The sequence below is a fragment of the Lytechinus variegatus genome, chromosome 12, assembly GCF_018143015.1.
Source record: "Lytechinus variegatus isolate NC3 chromosome 12, Lvar_3.0, whole genome shotgun sequence".
NCBI lineage: Eukaryota > Metazoa > Echinodermata > Echinoidea > Temnopleuroida > Toxopneustidae > Lytechinus > Lytechinus variegatus.
In genome coordinates this window covers 17,486,984-17,503,232 of record NC_054751.1, presented here as the reverse complement: position 1 = coordinate 17,503,232, position 16,249 = coordinate 17,486,984, and the positions used below count along the sequence as shown (strand labels likewise).

The 16,249-nt window shown below is 35.2% G+C and overlaps 1 protein-coding gene across 1 annotated transcript in view; it reads left to right on the top strand.

Annotated features, from left to right (window-relative positions):
* The first annotated feature begins 530 nt into the window (after positions 1–530).
* LOC121425523 (syntaxin-18-like) overlaps positions 531–16,249 on the top strand; it is a 33,993-nt gene continuing 18,274 nt past the window's right edge. The window contains exons 1-9 of the mRNA XM_041621600.1: positions 531–724; positions 4,823–4,890; positions 5,129–5,244; positions 5,575–5,652; positions 7,320–7,386; positions 9,229–9,305; positions 11,325–11,404; positions 13,359–13,417; positions 15,038–15,107. Coding sequence (XP_041477534.1) covers positions 569–724; positions 4,823–4,890; positions 5,129–5,244; positions 5,575–5,652; positions 7,320–7,386; positions 9,229–9,305; positions 11,325–11,404; positions 13,359–13,417; positions 15,038–15,107 — 771 coding nt within the window. The 5' untranslated portion in view covers positions 531–568. The remainder of the gene's footprint in view (positions 725–4,822; positions 4,891–5,128; positions 5,245–5,574; positions 5,653–7,319; positions 7,387–9,228; positions 9,306–11,324; positions 11,405–13,358; positions 13,418–15,037; positions 15,108–16,249) is intronic.

Sequence of the window (16,249 nt, the reverse complement as noted above, 5' to 3'; positions counted from 1 at the left end):
ACATAATTTGTTGTCCTATTCTCTTCCCCCTTTTGTTTATTTTTTGATTGCATAATGATTATTTTTTTTATAAAAATAAGAAGAGAACAATTTCAGAGCCGAATAGGGACGGTTAATTACATTTAAAGTTCATAATTTTGGAGATGTTTCCCTTGTTTTATTTATACATTTTTACCTTAATACTGCATCAATCTTTTTGTCTTCCTAGTTGTATAAATTCCGATCCCGGGATTCCGATACTGATCTGCTATTTGTGCTGTACATATATACTGGTAATGAAAAGGCCAAAGGTACTATTCCCATGTGCGTAAAAATAATTTCAAGCAGACCAAACTTGTGTAGCTTTGTCTTTACTTATTGTTTTTTTTTTAATTCTACTCTATCTCTTCCACTTTCTTTTGTTTTCTATATTATTTCTTATGTGTTTTATAATAATTTCCATTTACTCTTCTTTTGCAATGATCTTTACACGAGATTGGCATGCGGGTGTACGTAGCTTGGTTTAATTTTTAATTTTTTCTTCAACGACACCTCTTAGAATGACGTGTGAAGCTAAAAACTTGTCAATATGGCAGCAGACAGAACTTCACTCTTCAAAGCATCAATTAAAACAGTTCGGACAAGAAATAAAGCTCTTGGAGTTACCAAAGATACTTCTAAGTCATCCCTCTTGAGTCATGCAAAACCCATGAAAGATGATTTTGCTTTAAAGGCAAAAGAAGTGGTAAGTATTTTTTAATCGGTTCCAGCGGCGATAGCGGCCCGGGAGCTCACCCGACTCGGCGGCCCGCGGCGGCGGAGCCCAGCTCAGAGCTCGTACTCCGGCACCTGCGTAGACTAGATCAGGCGCACAGCCACCACAACCAATATCGGAGAGATTATCTCCAACTTCTACCTTCTAACACCAGTATATAAAGGTCTAGTCAAACCAAGAAAATTGTTGATTTGAATAAATACAGAAAAATCAAAGTAGCATAATGCAAAAAATAAAATCGGATGTAAAAAAATTAAATAAGTCAGAATGACATTTTTAAATCAAGTTTTGCTTATTATTCAAAATTTTGTGGCTGCACAATTCAGTGACATGCAAATGAGAGTGAGACAGTCGACGATGATGACCCTTCTCTCACTATTTCTTCAGTTTTTTGTCTCACCTGCATAGCAGACTGCAGAGTGAGACTTTAGGGGCCGCTTTTCCGACAGCGGTCGCGTCAACATCAAATCTTAAGGTTAAGGTTTTGACATCATAACTTAGAAAGTATATGGACCTAGTTCATGCAACTTGGCCATAAGATCATTACTATACTGAACATCCTATGAGAGTTTCATGTCACATGACCAAGGTCAAAGGTCATTTAGGGTCAATGAACTTGGACCATGTTGGAGGAATCAACATCAAAATCTTAACCTGAGGTTAAGTTTTTGAAATGTCACCATAACTTAGAAAATATATGGACCTAGTTCATGAAACTTAGACATAAGGTTAATCAAGTATCACTGAACATCCTGCATGAGTTTTATGTCACATAACCAAGGTCAAAGGTCATTTAGGGTCAATGAACTTAGGCCAAATTGGGGGTATCTGTTGAATTACCATCATAACTTTGAAATTTTATTGGTCTAGTTTGTTAAACTTGGACATTAGAGTAATCAAGTATCCTGTGCGAGTTTCAGGTCACAAGTTCAAGGTCAAAGGTCATGAAAGGTCAATGAACTTTGGCTATGTTAGGTTTTTTTGTTGAATAACCATCATATCTCTGTAAGTTTATTGGTCTAGTTCATAAAAAGTGGACATAAGAGTAACCATGTATCACTGAACATCTTGTGCGAGTTAGAGTAGTTTTCAAAGTCAGCATTGCTGCTATATTGAACAGCGTGATGCAGGTGAGACGGCCAGAGGCATTCCACTTATTTATTGTTTGAATTAGACAACATCTTTTTTTTATACATATTAAGGACTACCTCGAGCGAAGTTCGTGCAGGCTCCGCTCCACTCCACTACCGCTACACTACACTCCACCTAGTGACCTACCCGAACTTCAAGACGGTGAATCAGTTTGGATAATTCGAGTCACAAAGGTGGGATGGAGATCATGTTTATTGTAAAAATTAAAGAAAAAAAATATAAAGTAAGAGAAAGATAACTTGTTAATATGTTACTCTTCACCCGTATTTCACTCCCTGTCCATCCTCCGTTTATCCTCAAAATTGGTGATTTGGGGCCAGCATCTTTTTCCTCACACGTATTATTCATGGCTGATTTCAAATCATCGCATGCGATCGTGATCGGTTTGACCTGCGACCGATCGCAATCACATGCGATGTGTTGAAATCAGCCATGAATAATACGTGTGAGGAAGAAGATACTGGCCAAATTTTGATCACCAATTTTGAGGATAACCGGAGGATGGACACGAAGTGAAATACTTCTACTTCTACAACGATACTCAGCAGGATCCATAAGTCAGGAAGAGTAAGATATTAAGTTACTTATCTTTCTTGTTATATTTTTTTTTAGTTTAATTTTTACAATAAACATGATTTCCATCCCACCTTTGTGACTCAGAATATCCAAAATGATTCACCGTCTCGAAGTTCGGGTAGGTGGAGTGTAGTGTAGCGGTAGTGAAGTGGAGTGGAACCTGCATGAACTTCGCTTGAGGTAATTAAGGACCAACTTGACTGAACAATAATAGTAAACATAACGTTAGCCGTCTGCTTCTAGGAGTTCTTAAACATTTTTTTATTTCTCCTCGTACACAGACGGCTCGTGAGCGATCACCCGCCATTAGAGGGTTTGCAATGCAAAAACCCCTCGACAGGGATCTTTTATTTTTCACTTCAATTGCATAAAAAGAACTAGTTAATTATTCTGTTTTGGTCAGATCATCCCTTCTATATCGGGTTGGATTGCTTGTCGATCATACGCAAGCGACAACTCATGGAAACATCCGGGTACTGTAAGTGATGTAAGGGTCAAGGGATGGAGTCTGTCGTCACTTTCATGAATATTCAGAACCAAGATGGCAGCTTACAGGTTCCAACGAACGATTGGAATCTCACAAAGAAATTGATGGTAACCATTTTCCAGGCAGGAACATAGGGTAAGAAATAAAGGCGTACGTAATAGGTTATGTACTTTGGTAATAATAATAATTTATTAAACTTGTTTGTGGGGGTTCTTTTCAACTTGGCTATTTCTGCCGTTGAGTCCCTTTACAGATCAAGATAGAACTTTGGTCTAATTGGTGAGTGGAGCCAACAGAGTTCAGAGGAACAACCAATATAACAGAGACCAAAGCTTTTGGTCTGTATTAAACAATGCTAATTCCACATGTTCAGGGAAGAATTACTCGTCCTTTTGATTGGGAATGAGGAGAAAATTTGAATATTTCATGATAAAATACAAAAGAAATAGTGAGTGGATGACATCAAACTCCTCATTTGTATACTGACCAGGATGTGCATATAACTGTTTTGTGAAATTAAGCAAAACTTTGTCATGACTTTCTTCTTTTACATCCGATTTTGATGAAATTTTAGTGTTATGCTTGTTGGATTTTTCTCTCAAATCAACTTTTTGTTGGGATGGACTTGTCCTTTAAAAAATAATAGTACTAGTAGCTTATCAACCTTGTGACTCTGAAACTCTCAGTGGGATCATTTGGGTGTGGAAATTACCAACTATGAAATGTCCAACAACAACAATCATCTCCAATGCAGCTACCAATGGTAGGTAGGACAGCAACATTTAGAAAGTGCTTAATTTGTCATTAAAAACACATAAAATTATCTTCAAGTCCGAAAACATAATATGAATTACTAAAAGTTACAGAAATTCCATATAACTTCTGAAAGAAGTAGCAAAGTAAATCATGTTTATCTCCCCCAAAATACACAAACGAAATGGTACCTCACTTTAGCTAGTCGTTGCACGGATGCGCACACGTATGTAAATGACATAATATACATATTTCGTGTGTAAACATTGTGCCGTGCATCAGCGAAAATCCATGTAAATCCATCATCTCCAACATGCAAGCCTATATCTATGACTTCAGTATGCATGATAAGCACGATAGGGTGATGGCCTGCGCAGGTCTAATACGGAAACTTCATCAATTCAAGTTTCAAAAATGATCCATAAATTTGGACCCATTGGAACAAAAAATTCATAAAATGGAATAAAAATGTGGTGAAACACAAAATGAGCTATCACATTCTCCAAATCATTGATTGATTTGAGCTTATTTTGAGTGGATGTCGTTGGATTTTGAAGGTAAGTTTGACATCAGAATCTAGCTAAAATCAAGCCGGTTATGATGTCGCCATATTCACTGTACAGGGATACAATCACAGAGGGGGAAATGGAACATTCAGCACTGCCATAGACTTTAACATAAGCGATATGCCGCGATATTGGCATCAACGATCCTATATAAATTTTGTGCACATCCATGAGAGCACGCTAGTATGCCATGGCCGTGCCTACTTCTAGGCAATATCAGAGATTTTTGCATCTAATTTTAGATAAAGTCTCCCTTTTGGGAGACCATTTTCCTTTGTATACGTTTGCTGGAAAATGATAGTTTGCAAATTTGACTTTCTGAATTATGACATGTCACTTGACCATCAATGATCATATTTTGTCATGTGTTGCAGGAATGCCCCTAGGTGCACGCATATGGGCATTGCGAAAGGGCGTTTCTGCACTGATGAGGTGTTTGGAAGTGTGGTGCTAAAGGCATTCCTGCACCGACGTGATTATCATTTCAATCATTGTTATGTTTTGTATTTATTACTTTTTTTCTTTTGTGGAAAGGTTATCACAATCTCCAAGCTGAAAGATTTTTTGCTTGAACACAGGAAGCAATATATCAATGCTGCAAGGTAAGTACACAAAATAATTTACAATAGATGAATTATGACCTGAAAACTATAAAATGTCCCTTCTTTTCTCTTGATTTTTCCTTCACAGACATTTACTTTGAAATTATCATTGTAGCCTAACATTTATCCATTTCTTACAAAATGATCAATGATATTGATTGATATTGATGGCATTAAAAAAAAATTATCACATGTGATATGCATTTTAATGTTATTGTTTCTTGATTTTTTTTTGCAGTCATCTTGTGAATGATGGCTGTCACATGTCAGATGCTGAGAGAGATCAGATAGACTCAGACGCCCAGGATTTTATGCGAACATGTACAGATACGATAAGGTTGCTCAAGGCAGAAGGTATCGTATTTACTTTTTATCAGCACTGTATATCGTGTCAAAGTGAATCAAAACCCTTTGGAGAAAATGGAATAGAGGAAAAGTGAATGAAAAAAATATTCCATCAAAACCAGTTGAAAAATTAGAAAGTAATAACACATTTAAAAGGCCTGAATTCCCTGCCTAGTCTTAAATTGGCAGTGCTTTTTGAAAGAGATGAACTAACTTTATCATAAGTAGAAAAATATGCATCTTACAGAATGAAAGTTATGCCATACGTTCTTTTTAGTGTGTAATCAACCGTGCCTGATCTTTTAAAACAAAATTGAAGTCATTTTTCCTTTCATACAGCTCATCGTCAGAATGTCCCTTCCCAAGTGAGACAACATAGAGAAGCAGTGTTTGAACTCATCGATGATTACCTGAAAGGTGAGAAAAATGTTATTACCAGTCTTTCCTCTAAAAGGGAAGTCAGCCACAATTTTAGTTTTGTTGCAATAAAAGCAGAAATGATAAAATGATACTTGGTTCATTGTGAATCTAAATCTGGTACAGTTACTAGTAGTTTCCATAATTGGCTTTTATCTTTAAGTCCTATTAATGTCAAAAGGTGAACTAAAACTGAAATACTGCACAAGATTATGGATTAACAAGAGATAGGGTGAAATGGAGATATTTTTTCATTAACATCTGGGTACCGTTTCTTGTCCGATAAGTTCCATTTTATCCGACAGTTACCATAGCAACAGTGCTCAGCCAATCAAAATCAAGGATAGTTGTCAGGTGTGACAACTTGTCAGAAAAAATTGTTGATGGAAACGCTCCCCAGAACTAAGAGAAGATACTGCCAGAGATAGACCTTATGACGCGTCAGGGGAGAGTTTCACAAATGTATGAGTTTGAATTAAATTATCGGTTGCATGCATTTTAAATTGCTTGTCTTATCATGCTCAGCGGACATATGTAACCTGCCGCCCCAAAACCAACAATAAGTCGACCAAAATGAATATTGAGATTTTTATTGAGCTTGAAAATTTATTTCCTCAGCTTTAAAATGATATATAATTGGTTGAAATTGACCAACAATAGCCATTATAAGTAGTTGATTGAATGCAGAGGAAATTCAGCAATTGCTTTGAAAATAAGGAGAAAACAAGTTTTGAAGTTTGGGGTTCACTCAAGCATGAGATGGGCATACTGTGTAATCTCAATGAAACTTCCAAGCAATCTGAAAAAGTAGTGTCCAAGAATCTCTTGTATGTTTTCTTTTATTCAACTGAAGAAAAAGAATTGCTCTTTCCGATAAGCATTTTTTTTTTTTTTTTTTAAGGAGACTAAATTGATATTTTGGCTATTGACAGAAAACCTTACCTGGCGACTTAATGGTGGTTTTAGGATGGTAGGTCACATATGCCACTTCGTATAAATCAATGAGGATGTGCCTTTAATATCGTGCATGCTTTGACACTTACGCATGACTTTCCATTCACACGTTGTGAAACACCCCCAGAAGTGCATTTTTATGTCTCCAGTTTTACACAATATTTCGCAGTTAGTATTCCTTGATGGCACGCAAGACTGCTCATCTCTTTGTAATCAATGTGTCTTGTAGCTTGACCTTAAAGATAAATTCCAGTTGTGGGAACGATCTCAAAATGACTTTTTACAGAATTTAATACAATGATCACCAAAGTGTCTGTTTGTATGAATAAAAAATATGTGCCAAAGGATTCTGGAAGAAATTGTGTAATTGCTGAGAAATAAGCAAAATAAGCGCAGATTCGGTCACTTCCGTCGGGTCTCTGTTCCCGCAATAATAATAATACACTGTCCCACGTGTGCCTATCTCTGTTGGCGATCTTCAGTGTGATCGTTTTTTAGCTAGATATTATGATTTCACAAAGTTCAATTTATTTAACTGTACCAGATCTAGATTCACGATGATATATTAATACTTAACCTTGGTTTTATAGACTTTTTTACGAAATCAGTGTTTTACTGCAACTACTTTCATTTAGCTTTAAGCTTTAATTGTTTTGTAAATATATTACATATGAAACTGAACTGATGGTGTTATTGTGATCCTTATATTACAGGTGTATGTAAGCTGTATAGCGAACAGAGGGCAATTAGAGTGAAGCGTGTTGTTGACAAGAAACGCATGTGAGTACCAGTATTGACAAATCATGACCACACCACAATATTATGAATAATAATAATAATGGATATTTAGAGGCGCTAAAAACAAAAAGTACCATAGTGCGTACAATGTATGAATAATAATTTAACATTTGCAATAATTACTATAATATTCATGATAAAAAGGGAAATTGTTCATTGAGGAAAAAGGTATGTCTTAAGGGAAGATTTGAAGCCAAGAACACTGGAAGCATTTCGTATTGAAAGAGGGATAGCATTCGAAGTCTTGGCAGCTGCTACTGCAAAACATTTTTCGGCAGAGGAGAGTTTTGACAAGGGAATGCAAAGTTTGCATATGTCCATGATTGAACGAAGATTACGAGAGGGTGTGTATAATTTGATGGTATTATTAAGATATTCAGGTGCCAACACTCCATGGCTAGGGTATGCATGAATTCCTTTTTAAGCCAGGGTAACACCAAAACCGAATTCTCCGGAATAAATGAAGACTGATTCTAACAGAATTCGGCCTAACTCAGATGGTTTTGGTGGATTCAAATGTTCCCGAATCCTTCCTGAATTTTTCTTGTATTTACGGAGGGAGAACAGAATACTCCCGAAACCACCCAAATACGTGGATTCGGATGGATCCGCATCTGATTTGGTTCCAGTGTAACTTGGCCTTAACATATTGCGGTTCCCATTCAGATTTGCCTATTAAGAGAAATATATTAAAAGAGATGTGGCCTTTTTATTTGTGTGATCCAAGGAAATTTTGAGGGATTTTATCAAATTTCTGAATTCCACTGTAAATTCATATTGCTGACCTGTTTTTAGCTCATCCGGCCCTTTGGGCCGGAAGAGCCTATGCCGTGTCGTCCGTCGTCTGGTGTTCATCCACAATTTTAGAGTGCTTCTTCTTCGCCATTTCAAGTCCAATATCAATTCTGTTTGCTTTATATGACAGCACTAGGTGGGGGATTCAAAACTTCTACACAGAATTTTGAAACTCATGAAATATGCTAATTTATGCACATTTTTCAAAATGCACAAAAAAATGCTTCTTTATTTGATGACCAATTTTGAATTTTTTGCTTCCCTCTGGTAGAGCTGCATTAGGTTCACCAAACTTGTACACAAAATTTTGAAATTTTGTCTAGAAAATTATTAATGCTAGTTTATGCAAAATTTATTCATAAATCACAAAAACTGTTTTTCTTCTTCATTTTGTTTGCTTTATATGATAGCTCGAGGTGGTGATACAAAATTTCAACACAGAATTTTGAAATTCATTAAATATGCTAATTTATTCATATATTTTAAAAACTCACAAAAAATACTTATTGATTGATTGATTTTGATTATTTTGTTCCATCTGAGAGCTACACGAGGTTCACCTAGGTTCTACTCAGAGTTTAGAAATTTTGACTAGAAAATTATTTAAGCTTAATTTATATAAAATTTGTTCATAAATCACAAAAAATGCTTCTATGTCATTTCTTCGATTTCAATTCTATATCCTCATTTTATGTCACCAATATAATTCACTACAGTGTCAACTGGGCTGAAATAAAAATTGTGTTAAATTTCGTTGCGAGATGCCGGATGAGCTCCACATCATTGATGTGCTAGTTATAAAACTAATAATGCATAGGGTGGATTTGTGTAGAAGTGGCGTTGTAATCTTACCAGGTATTGAAAATGTTATGCAGTAGTAGCACTCGCAAGCTCCTCTTGATTGTCGCAAATTGCAAGTACCCTTGATTGCACTGCATTGCTACTGAGACAAACTAATGCATTATTGGTATTCTATAAAATGGAGGTATTGTCATGCAAATGTCTCCTATCATTTTCTTCCCCACATAGATCAAGACTGAGACAGGAAGGACCCTCAGCTCGGTTGAATCAACCTGTTTCTAACAAGGAAGAAGAGAAGTTAAAAAGTAAGTTTCACACAGAGTAAAGTTTGAATCAAGCTTTAAAGGACAAGTTCACCCCCAAAAAATACTTGATTTGAATAAAAAGATAAAAATTGAACAAGCATAACACTGAAAATTTCATCAAAATTGGATGTAAAATAAGAAAGTTATGACATTTTAAATTTTCGCTTAGTTTCACTGAACAGTTATATGCACATCCTGGCTGGTATGCAAATGAGGAGACTATGTATAACATCATCCACTCAGTATTTCTTTTGTATTTTATTATATGAAATATGAAATATTCTAATTGTCTCCTCACTGTCAAGTGATACAACTATTAATTCCTCCCTAAACATGTGAAATTACCATTGTATAATACTATATGGTTCAGTCAAGTTGGTACTTATTGTCAAATCTATCAAAAGAATGAAATATTGTGTAATTCAAACAATAAAAAAGAAAAGAAATAGTGAATGATGGATATCATCGACTGACTCACCTAGTTGTGCATATCACTGTTTTGTGAAAAATAAGCGACAGTTCAAAATGTTATAACTTTCGTATTTTTCATCCGATAATGATGAAATTTTCAGTACTATGCTAGTTTGATTTTTCTCTATTTATTCAAGTCAGCATTTTCCTGGGGTGGACTTGACCTTTAATGTTTTGACTTCTGTCTCTAGCTCAGATAGTATCCTCATCATGGTGTCCATTTTAAGCTGGGAGACTATCATGAAGTTCATTTCATTACAGAATGAAGTTGGTAAAGCGTCTACCTGTCTAACCAAAGGTTATGGATTCGATTCAATTGCAATTATTACTGCATTTGGTCTCTGGTGAGATGTCTTGTACAGTTATTAGAAATGCTCTCGTATCAGAGCTGTGGTCAATGTAAGTCTGTGATGGTTGGCATGCTTGAATGACCATTTTGACCAATCTGATACAAAAAATTTTTTTTTTTGTGTTAGTTCCACTACATGCATTTTATTATAATAATATAATAATAATAATATGGTCTTTATTGAAGTATCAAAACATTCTTTGCAACCAGAGGCTAAATCACAAATGTTTAAAAACTTGAAAATTATTGATATTTCAGAGAGGTGTTCACCCAAATGGCAGCAGGAGAACAGCGCCCTCTTTTGTTGTTATATGTGACCAGCCATACCAAACCAAGAATAAGTAGTCAGAGAAAGTTTTTGTTAGAAGCCCAAAAGCCACAAAATGTAAATTTGGTCTTCAAAAAAAAAATTACCCGAAATAGTTCAAAGTTGTAAAGTTGGATAAAAGCTGAGATATAAGGGTAACTTTGACGTATGTTTTTTGTGGACTGTTCGGAAGTTTAATTGAGATTACAAAGTGTCCTCATCTATCTCATGCTTGAGTGAACTCTGAACTTCAAACCTTGTGTTTCCTTATTTTTCTTGCTCATTTTTGAACTTCTTCACTGTACATTCAGTCAAGTACTTGAGTGGGTTAATGTTGATCATTTCAAAGCCTAAGGTGTGCATTTTCAAGACCATAAAAAAATCTTACAGCTCATTTGAGAGATTCATTGTTCTTTTTTATAGGGGGGGGGATGGCAGGCCACATATAGTCTCCTCTGATTTTATTGACTGATGGAAGACCGTCACTCTTGGCACAAATTCATGAAGCCTGTCAGCACTGACAAGTTGTCATTCTTTATCAGAGACCGGTGCGTCTTGGTCAATAAATATCATGAGTTCACTAAAACTGTCAAAGCTTACAATCAAGTCAGTGCTGAGAACTTTCATGAAATATGCAGAACCATCAAAAGATAATATATCCAATGTAGGGTTGGTGATATGGAAAGTAATAATGATAATAATAATTTTATATACCGCAAATTTGCATATTGCCTCTTAGCGATTAAGAGAAAGGAAATATGAAGTATAAAGTAAATAGAAATACTTTGCACAACAATATGTATCAAAACTAATATTACAATTTACAAAGTTTGTTGATTATTGAAAGAATGTAATTCTTGAACTTTTTTTTCTTAATTTCTGTTTATCGCAGAAAACCCAGCATTTGACCTGAATCTAACAAGTCCAGAAGATGAAGAAGATGATGACCTATCACCAGATGAGATAAGAATGGTAAATGATTATTTGTTCAGAGGGAAAATAATATTGGCTAGAATTCACAAAAGAGGTATGAAGCAATGGACTGTGCAGATTTCTCACACACTTGCACCTCATTCAAGCATAAGGGTAGCATCTTTTGCCAAAAGCGTGCCTTTACTATTGGAGATTTTTGCAGTATAAATGCATAAATAAATACAATTATGTACATAAAATCTAAATAGTCCATGGTTTTGTACTTCTTAAAGTGATTGATTAACATGCATTTGACTTTTAAAAAATCTGAGCTAGAAGGTCACACTTGTCAATTGTGTCTGTGATATGTTCCAAAAATGAAGCCCAGAAAAAATTGCGTTCGAAAATGATTATTTAGTGCTTCAAAAATTGAAATATAAAGTGACCGGAAACTTCATCTTAATTTCATCCCATACACTTATGTGTACTATTTAGGTGTCTATAAGATGCCTATTTACAAAATCGGGGTTTGCCCCTTAGTTTTAGCTTTTCATTCTCAATAATGGTTGTTTTCAGGGTTTATTAGTTCTAATACATGCACTTGTACACATGTTTCATCTTGGTTTGAGAATTTTTTAAATCGGCTGCTCACAAAGTTAAATAATACCTTTAACAGTAGTTTAAACCTCTTTTTAATACGGCCTATGGAGAACCATCAATGGTTGATCCAACCATGGTATTGAAAGCATTTCTTCCTAACATTTAGAACTAGGCCAATAATTCACTGACTTCAATGGGGTTAATTATGTATTCATGAGGTCATATCTGAGGCCCCCATGGACCGATTCCCACCAAATTGTGGTAGTGGGGGTTTTCCATCATGCTCTACCAAAATATGGTATAAAAAATGCTGAAATGCAAAAAAAAAGTTATTTGTGACATCACTTCGGTACTCTATATAAAGTTTTGGATCTCTCAAAAGATGACATCACAATGTTACAAATTTTGGCTGGTGAGCTGAAAAAAAGTAGCCCTGGATTTGTTTTACTGTTCAGAATCCAGTTAATGCCTTGTCCATTTGTACATACACTTGTAGGACATGCAAATATTCCTACCAGTAAAATGCAAAGAGAAGTTATTTTCAGCCATTTCATAAACATCCTTGGTTTAGAAGTATGGGAGCAGTTTTGCACTTTCAGCTTTTTGAGCCCTTTCTGATAACTCACAGCCATAAACCTACAATCTACCGAATAAATTAGGCGTACAAAAAGTTTTACAATCATAGTAATAATAATGGTTATATGTAATGCTTAATGCAAGCATGGCATATAATTGCCTTGGCTGTAGCATGGCTACCCTGATCGGGCGCTAGAGCATTCAAGGAATGTCTTCCTACCGGTTACCTATTTACTACACATGGGGGGTGTTTCACAAAGATTTAAGTATGACTTGGAGTCGCACTTAAATGTCTAGTTGCTCGCAGTATAAAAGGCATGACAGCATTGGTCAGATCATGCTAAGAGGACGCGCACTACTGCGTATTAATCAATAAGATTGCGCATTGCATATCATGTACGCGTCGACATTTAAGTGCGACCTAAGTCATACTTAAATCTTTGTGAAACACCCCCTGGGTTGAGAGTGGCAAATGTAGATAAACAATTTGTCAAGGAACACAAGTGCTGCGGCAGTGGTCCAAGTACGGAGACTTATCCACTCAGCCACAACACCTGGGTTCTGTAACACAAAGGTTAGCAATTGATCGTACGCTTGATTTTCACAGATGATTGTACATTGTAGTCAATGGAATCAATTGGAGAAAAATCATTGCTAAGTTTTGTGTGACAGGCCCCAGTACATATTTCAAATTGCAAATATTGAAATTTGTAGTGTCACGGGGACCTAGTGTGGCATGTATTGTGAACATTTGCATATGATAATCAATATGATGTAGTAATTTGAGTACTTGTTCATCATTGTTTTTTTTTCTCTCAATTACTCTTGTACATTACAGTTTCAACAAGAAAATGAGAGGTTATTCAATGATATGAACTGCCTCGTGGATGAAGTAAGGTAGGTGCCCATGGAACTACAGTATAGTCTAAGACTCTCATATATTAGGGGTGTGAGAGTTCAGATTTTTTCCAGCTAAATTTCAGCCTATTTTGGCTTCCCTCTGTACAAAATGTATGGGAGCTCTTTCTATTTCAGACTTTTTCAGCACTCTTCAGCTTTTTCAGATCTTTTCATTTGTGACTACTCACACCTCTGCATATATATAGGCCTATTTATTTTCTTTCAATCATTTTGTTTTTCAATTTTATAAAAATTATGATGATTTGATTTTATATCTCTTTAAATGCCGTTTCCAGAATTGCATTATACTTTCTGTGGTTTTAGATTTTTTTTATACATATGCTCCTAAATAAATGGTTCAGATTTATTCTTTAAGAATTAAAGTTGGAGAGAAATTTTTTTATCATGTGGGCCCCGTCACAACTGTGGTCACCTGGTAGTTACAACAATGGCAAAGTTAAAAATCTTTACGAAACAAGGCCTTGAACCTTCTGGTCAGTCTGTTAATGATAGTGTATTAGGTGCATGGTTTAGATCCCACTCATCTTTGCTCTACAGTATTGGGGAAGGCATTCATCTCTTTATTTTGCATACTTATGTACATGCTCTATGATTGGCCAAAAGTAAGTCATGTGATCATATTTCAATCCATCTCACAGCTGGGCCTGTTACAAGTAGAGTTCATCATTAGTTGTATTAAAGAGCTAGTTTGGGACTCCAGTACATTGTTGATGTCTGTGGGGCTGTTCTTTTTATTTAATGTCCTTTGTTTGCTTTAGCTCATCTGGCAATGTTGAAAGACCCAGACCAGACCCACAGAGTGAAATTTACACAAATTGAAAGCTTTAAACACAGCAATGCAAGCTTTATGCATTTTCACCCCTTACCAGCTGAGTAATAATATATACATGTATAATATATATGATAATTCTATAGTAATTCTTTATAGAAATGTTGTGGCAGTTTTGACAACTAAAGAAAACCATTGCCACAAAGAATAAGGTTTTAAGGATTTTAGAGAGTGATTAGGGGACAAATGAGGTGGAAATTTTGATGACCGGTGTGTTGGCTCAGTTTGTAGAGCGTCCGCCTCACAGTCGGGAGGTCGGGGGTTCAAACCCCGGCCACGTCAGACCAAAAGCACCAAGTCTTCAGAAAGTTTGGTGCACCATGACTTATTAGAAAGTTTAGTGCACTCTGACTTTCATGTATCTTGGATGAAAATGTACTGCATTTTATACCCCCATCTCCATTTAGAAAATTGTATTGCTTACAGTACAGGTGCTAATGATAAAAAGGAAATGGATGTGAATCTCAAGGAGGGGATAACATTCTGATATAAATCAACATTCTTTCCATTTGGGTTGCATTTTTTTTAAGAAACTTCTCTTCTAGCTTTTGTAAAGCAATTTTTAAGGCCTCCCAAATCTAAAGCACGCAGATATAGTCAAGGCCAAGAAAACCTCCCATAGAATTTATACCTGTGACTCGGCCTGAGGCCTTTTATTACATGTATATTCTTCTTGAAAACGTGTTGGCTAAAAATAAATCTAATGCAATATGAAGCCAACATTTGAATCTAACTAACCCTTTTTTAAACTTTCTTCAATTTTACAGACAAATTGAGGGCAAAGTCGTTGAGATTGCACAACTCCAGGAGATTTTCACTGATAAAGTCCTCCAACAGGTAATATTGATCTTTTAATAATCATGGCTACTACTTTTCACTCCCTTCCTTATCTGCTGTTTGAATCAAGGTCATATTCCTTCCAGGGTTGGCGGATTTAAATCACGTTGATTTAAATCGTGATTTAAATCACCATGATTTTTTTTTAAAAACCATTGATTTAAATCACTTCCATTGAAAAATGTACAAATCATGGACAAAGTATTTGTTCAATGCAGTTTTAATTCTTCAAGTCAACTGAAAAACTTTGAATTAACTTTATATCAATAAAAGATCAACAAAGTCTTCATATCTACTTAAAACAAATTAAAATCAAATTAATAAAATCAGGTAATTCCTTAAAAACTACAGATGTATGTTGTCAATAGGTACTCATTTTTTTTAAATTATGTCGAGTTTTTCTTCTGAAGTTTTACATTCTTTGTCAGTTATTATTAGTCAATTTCTTTCTTAACATAAAGTTTTCACATAATCCATAGACTTTTCAGAGAGCAGTTTGTAAAAAAAAATATATAATATATAAAAGTCAATGAGAAAAGGTTTGTTGGCAGTTTTCCACTTTTGATCCTTCGCCTACACATAACTACTTCTACATGTAGCTGTCATGTAAAATAAAAAAAATGATACCTGCATGTAATCAATATATTTAACATGCCTCTTATTTCGTATTGTTACATTTATCATACATTTGATGTTTTAAATAACATAATTATAAAAATCACATTAACAGAATGTAGTATAGTCACCGTTTGACTAAGCTATCTCCTATATTGTTCTCCAAAACTGAGAGTTTTGCAGCTATATCTGTAGCAAGAGAAGAGCTTTTTATCAAAAAGATCCTAAACATATACAGTTGTAGTCTCTATTTGACTATTGTAAAGCTGTGACTAATTGAAAAAAATCATTGATTTGAATTATGTCTCTTACGATATACATGAATACTAGTAATTGGCAAAGGGTTTGTTGGCAGTTTTGATAAGGGATTTTTTCTCTTGGATTTTTTAAATATTTGAATGAAAAATCCCAGAAGGGAATTTTCTCTACTCACTGGGAATTCCCTATGGAATATTCCTTCATAGGCCTATGTATGATAGAATTAAGTTCAGATACATGATTCCTCAAATTTATTTTTAATTGTCCAT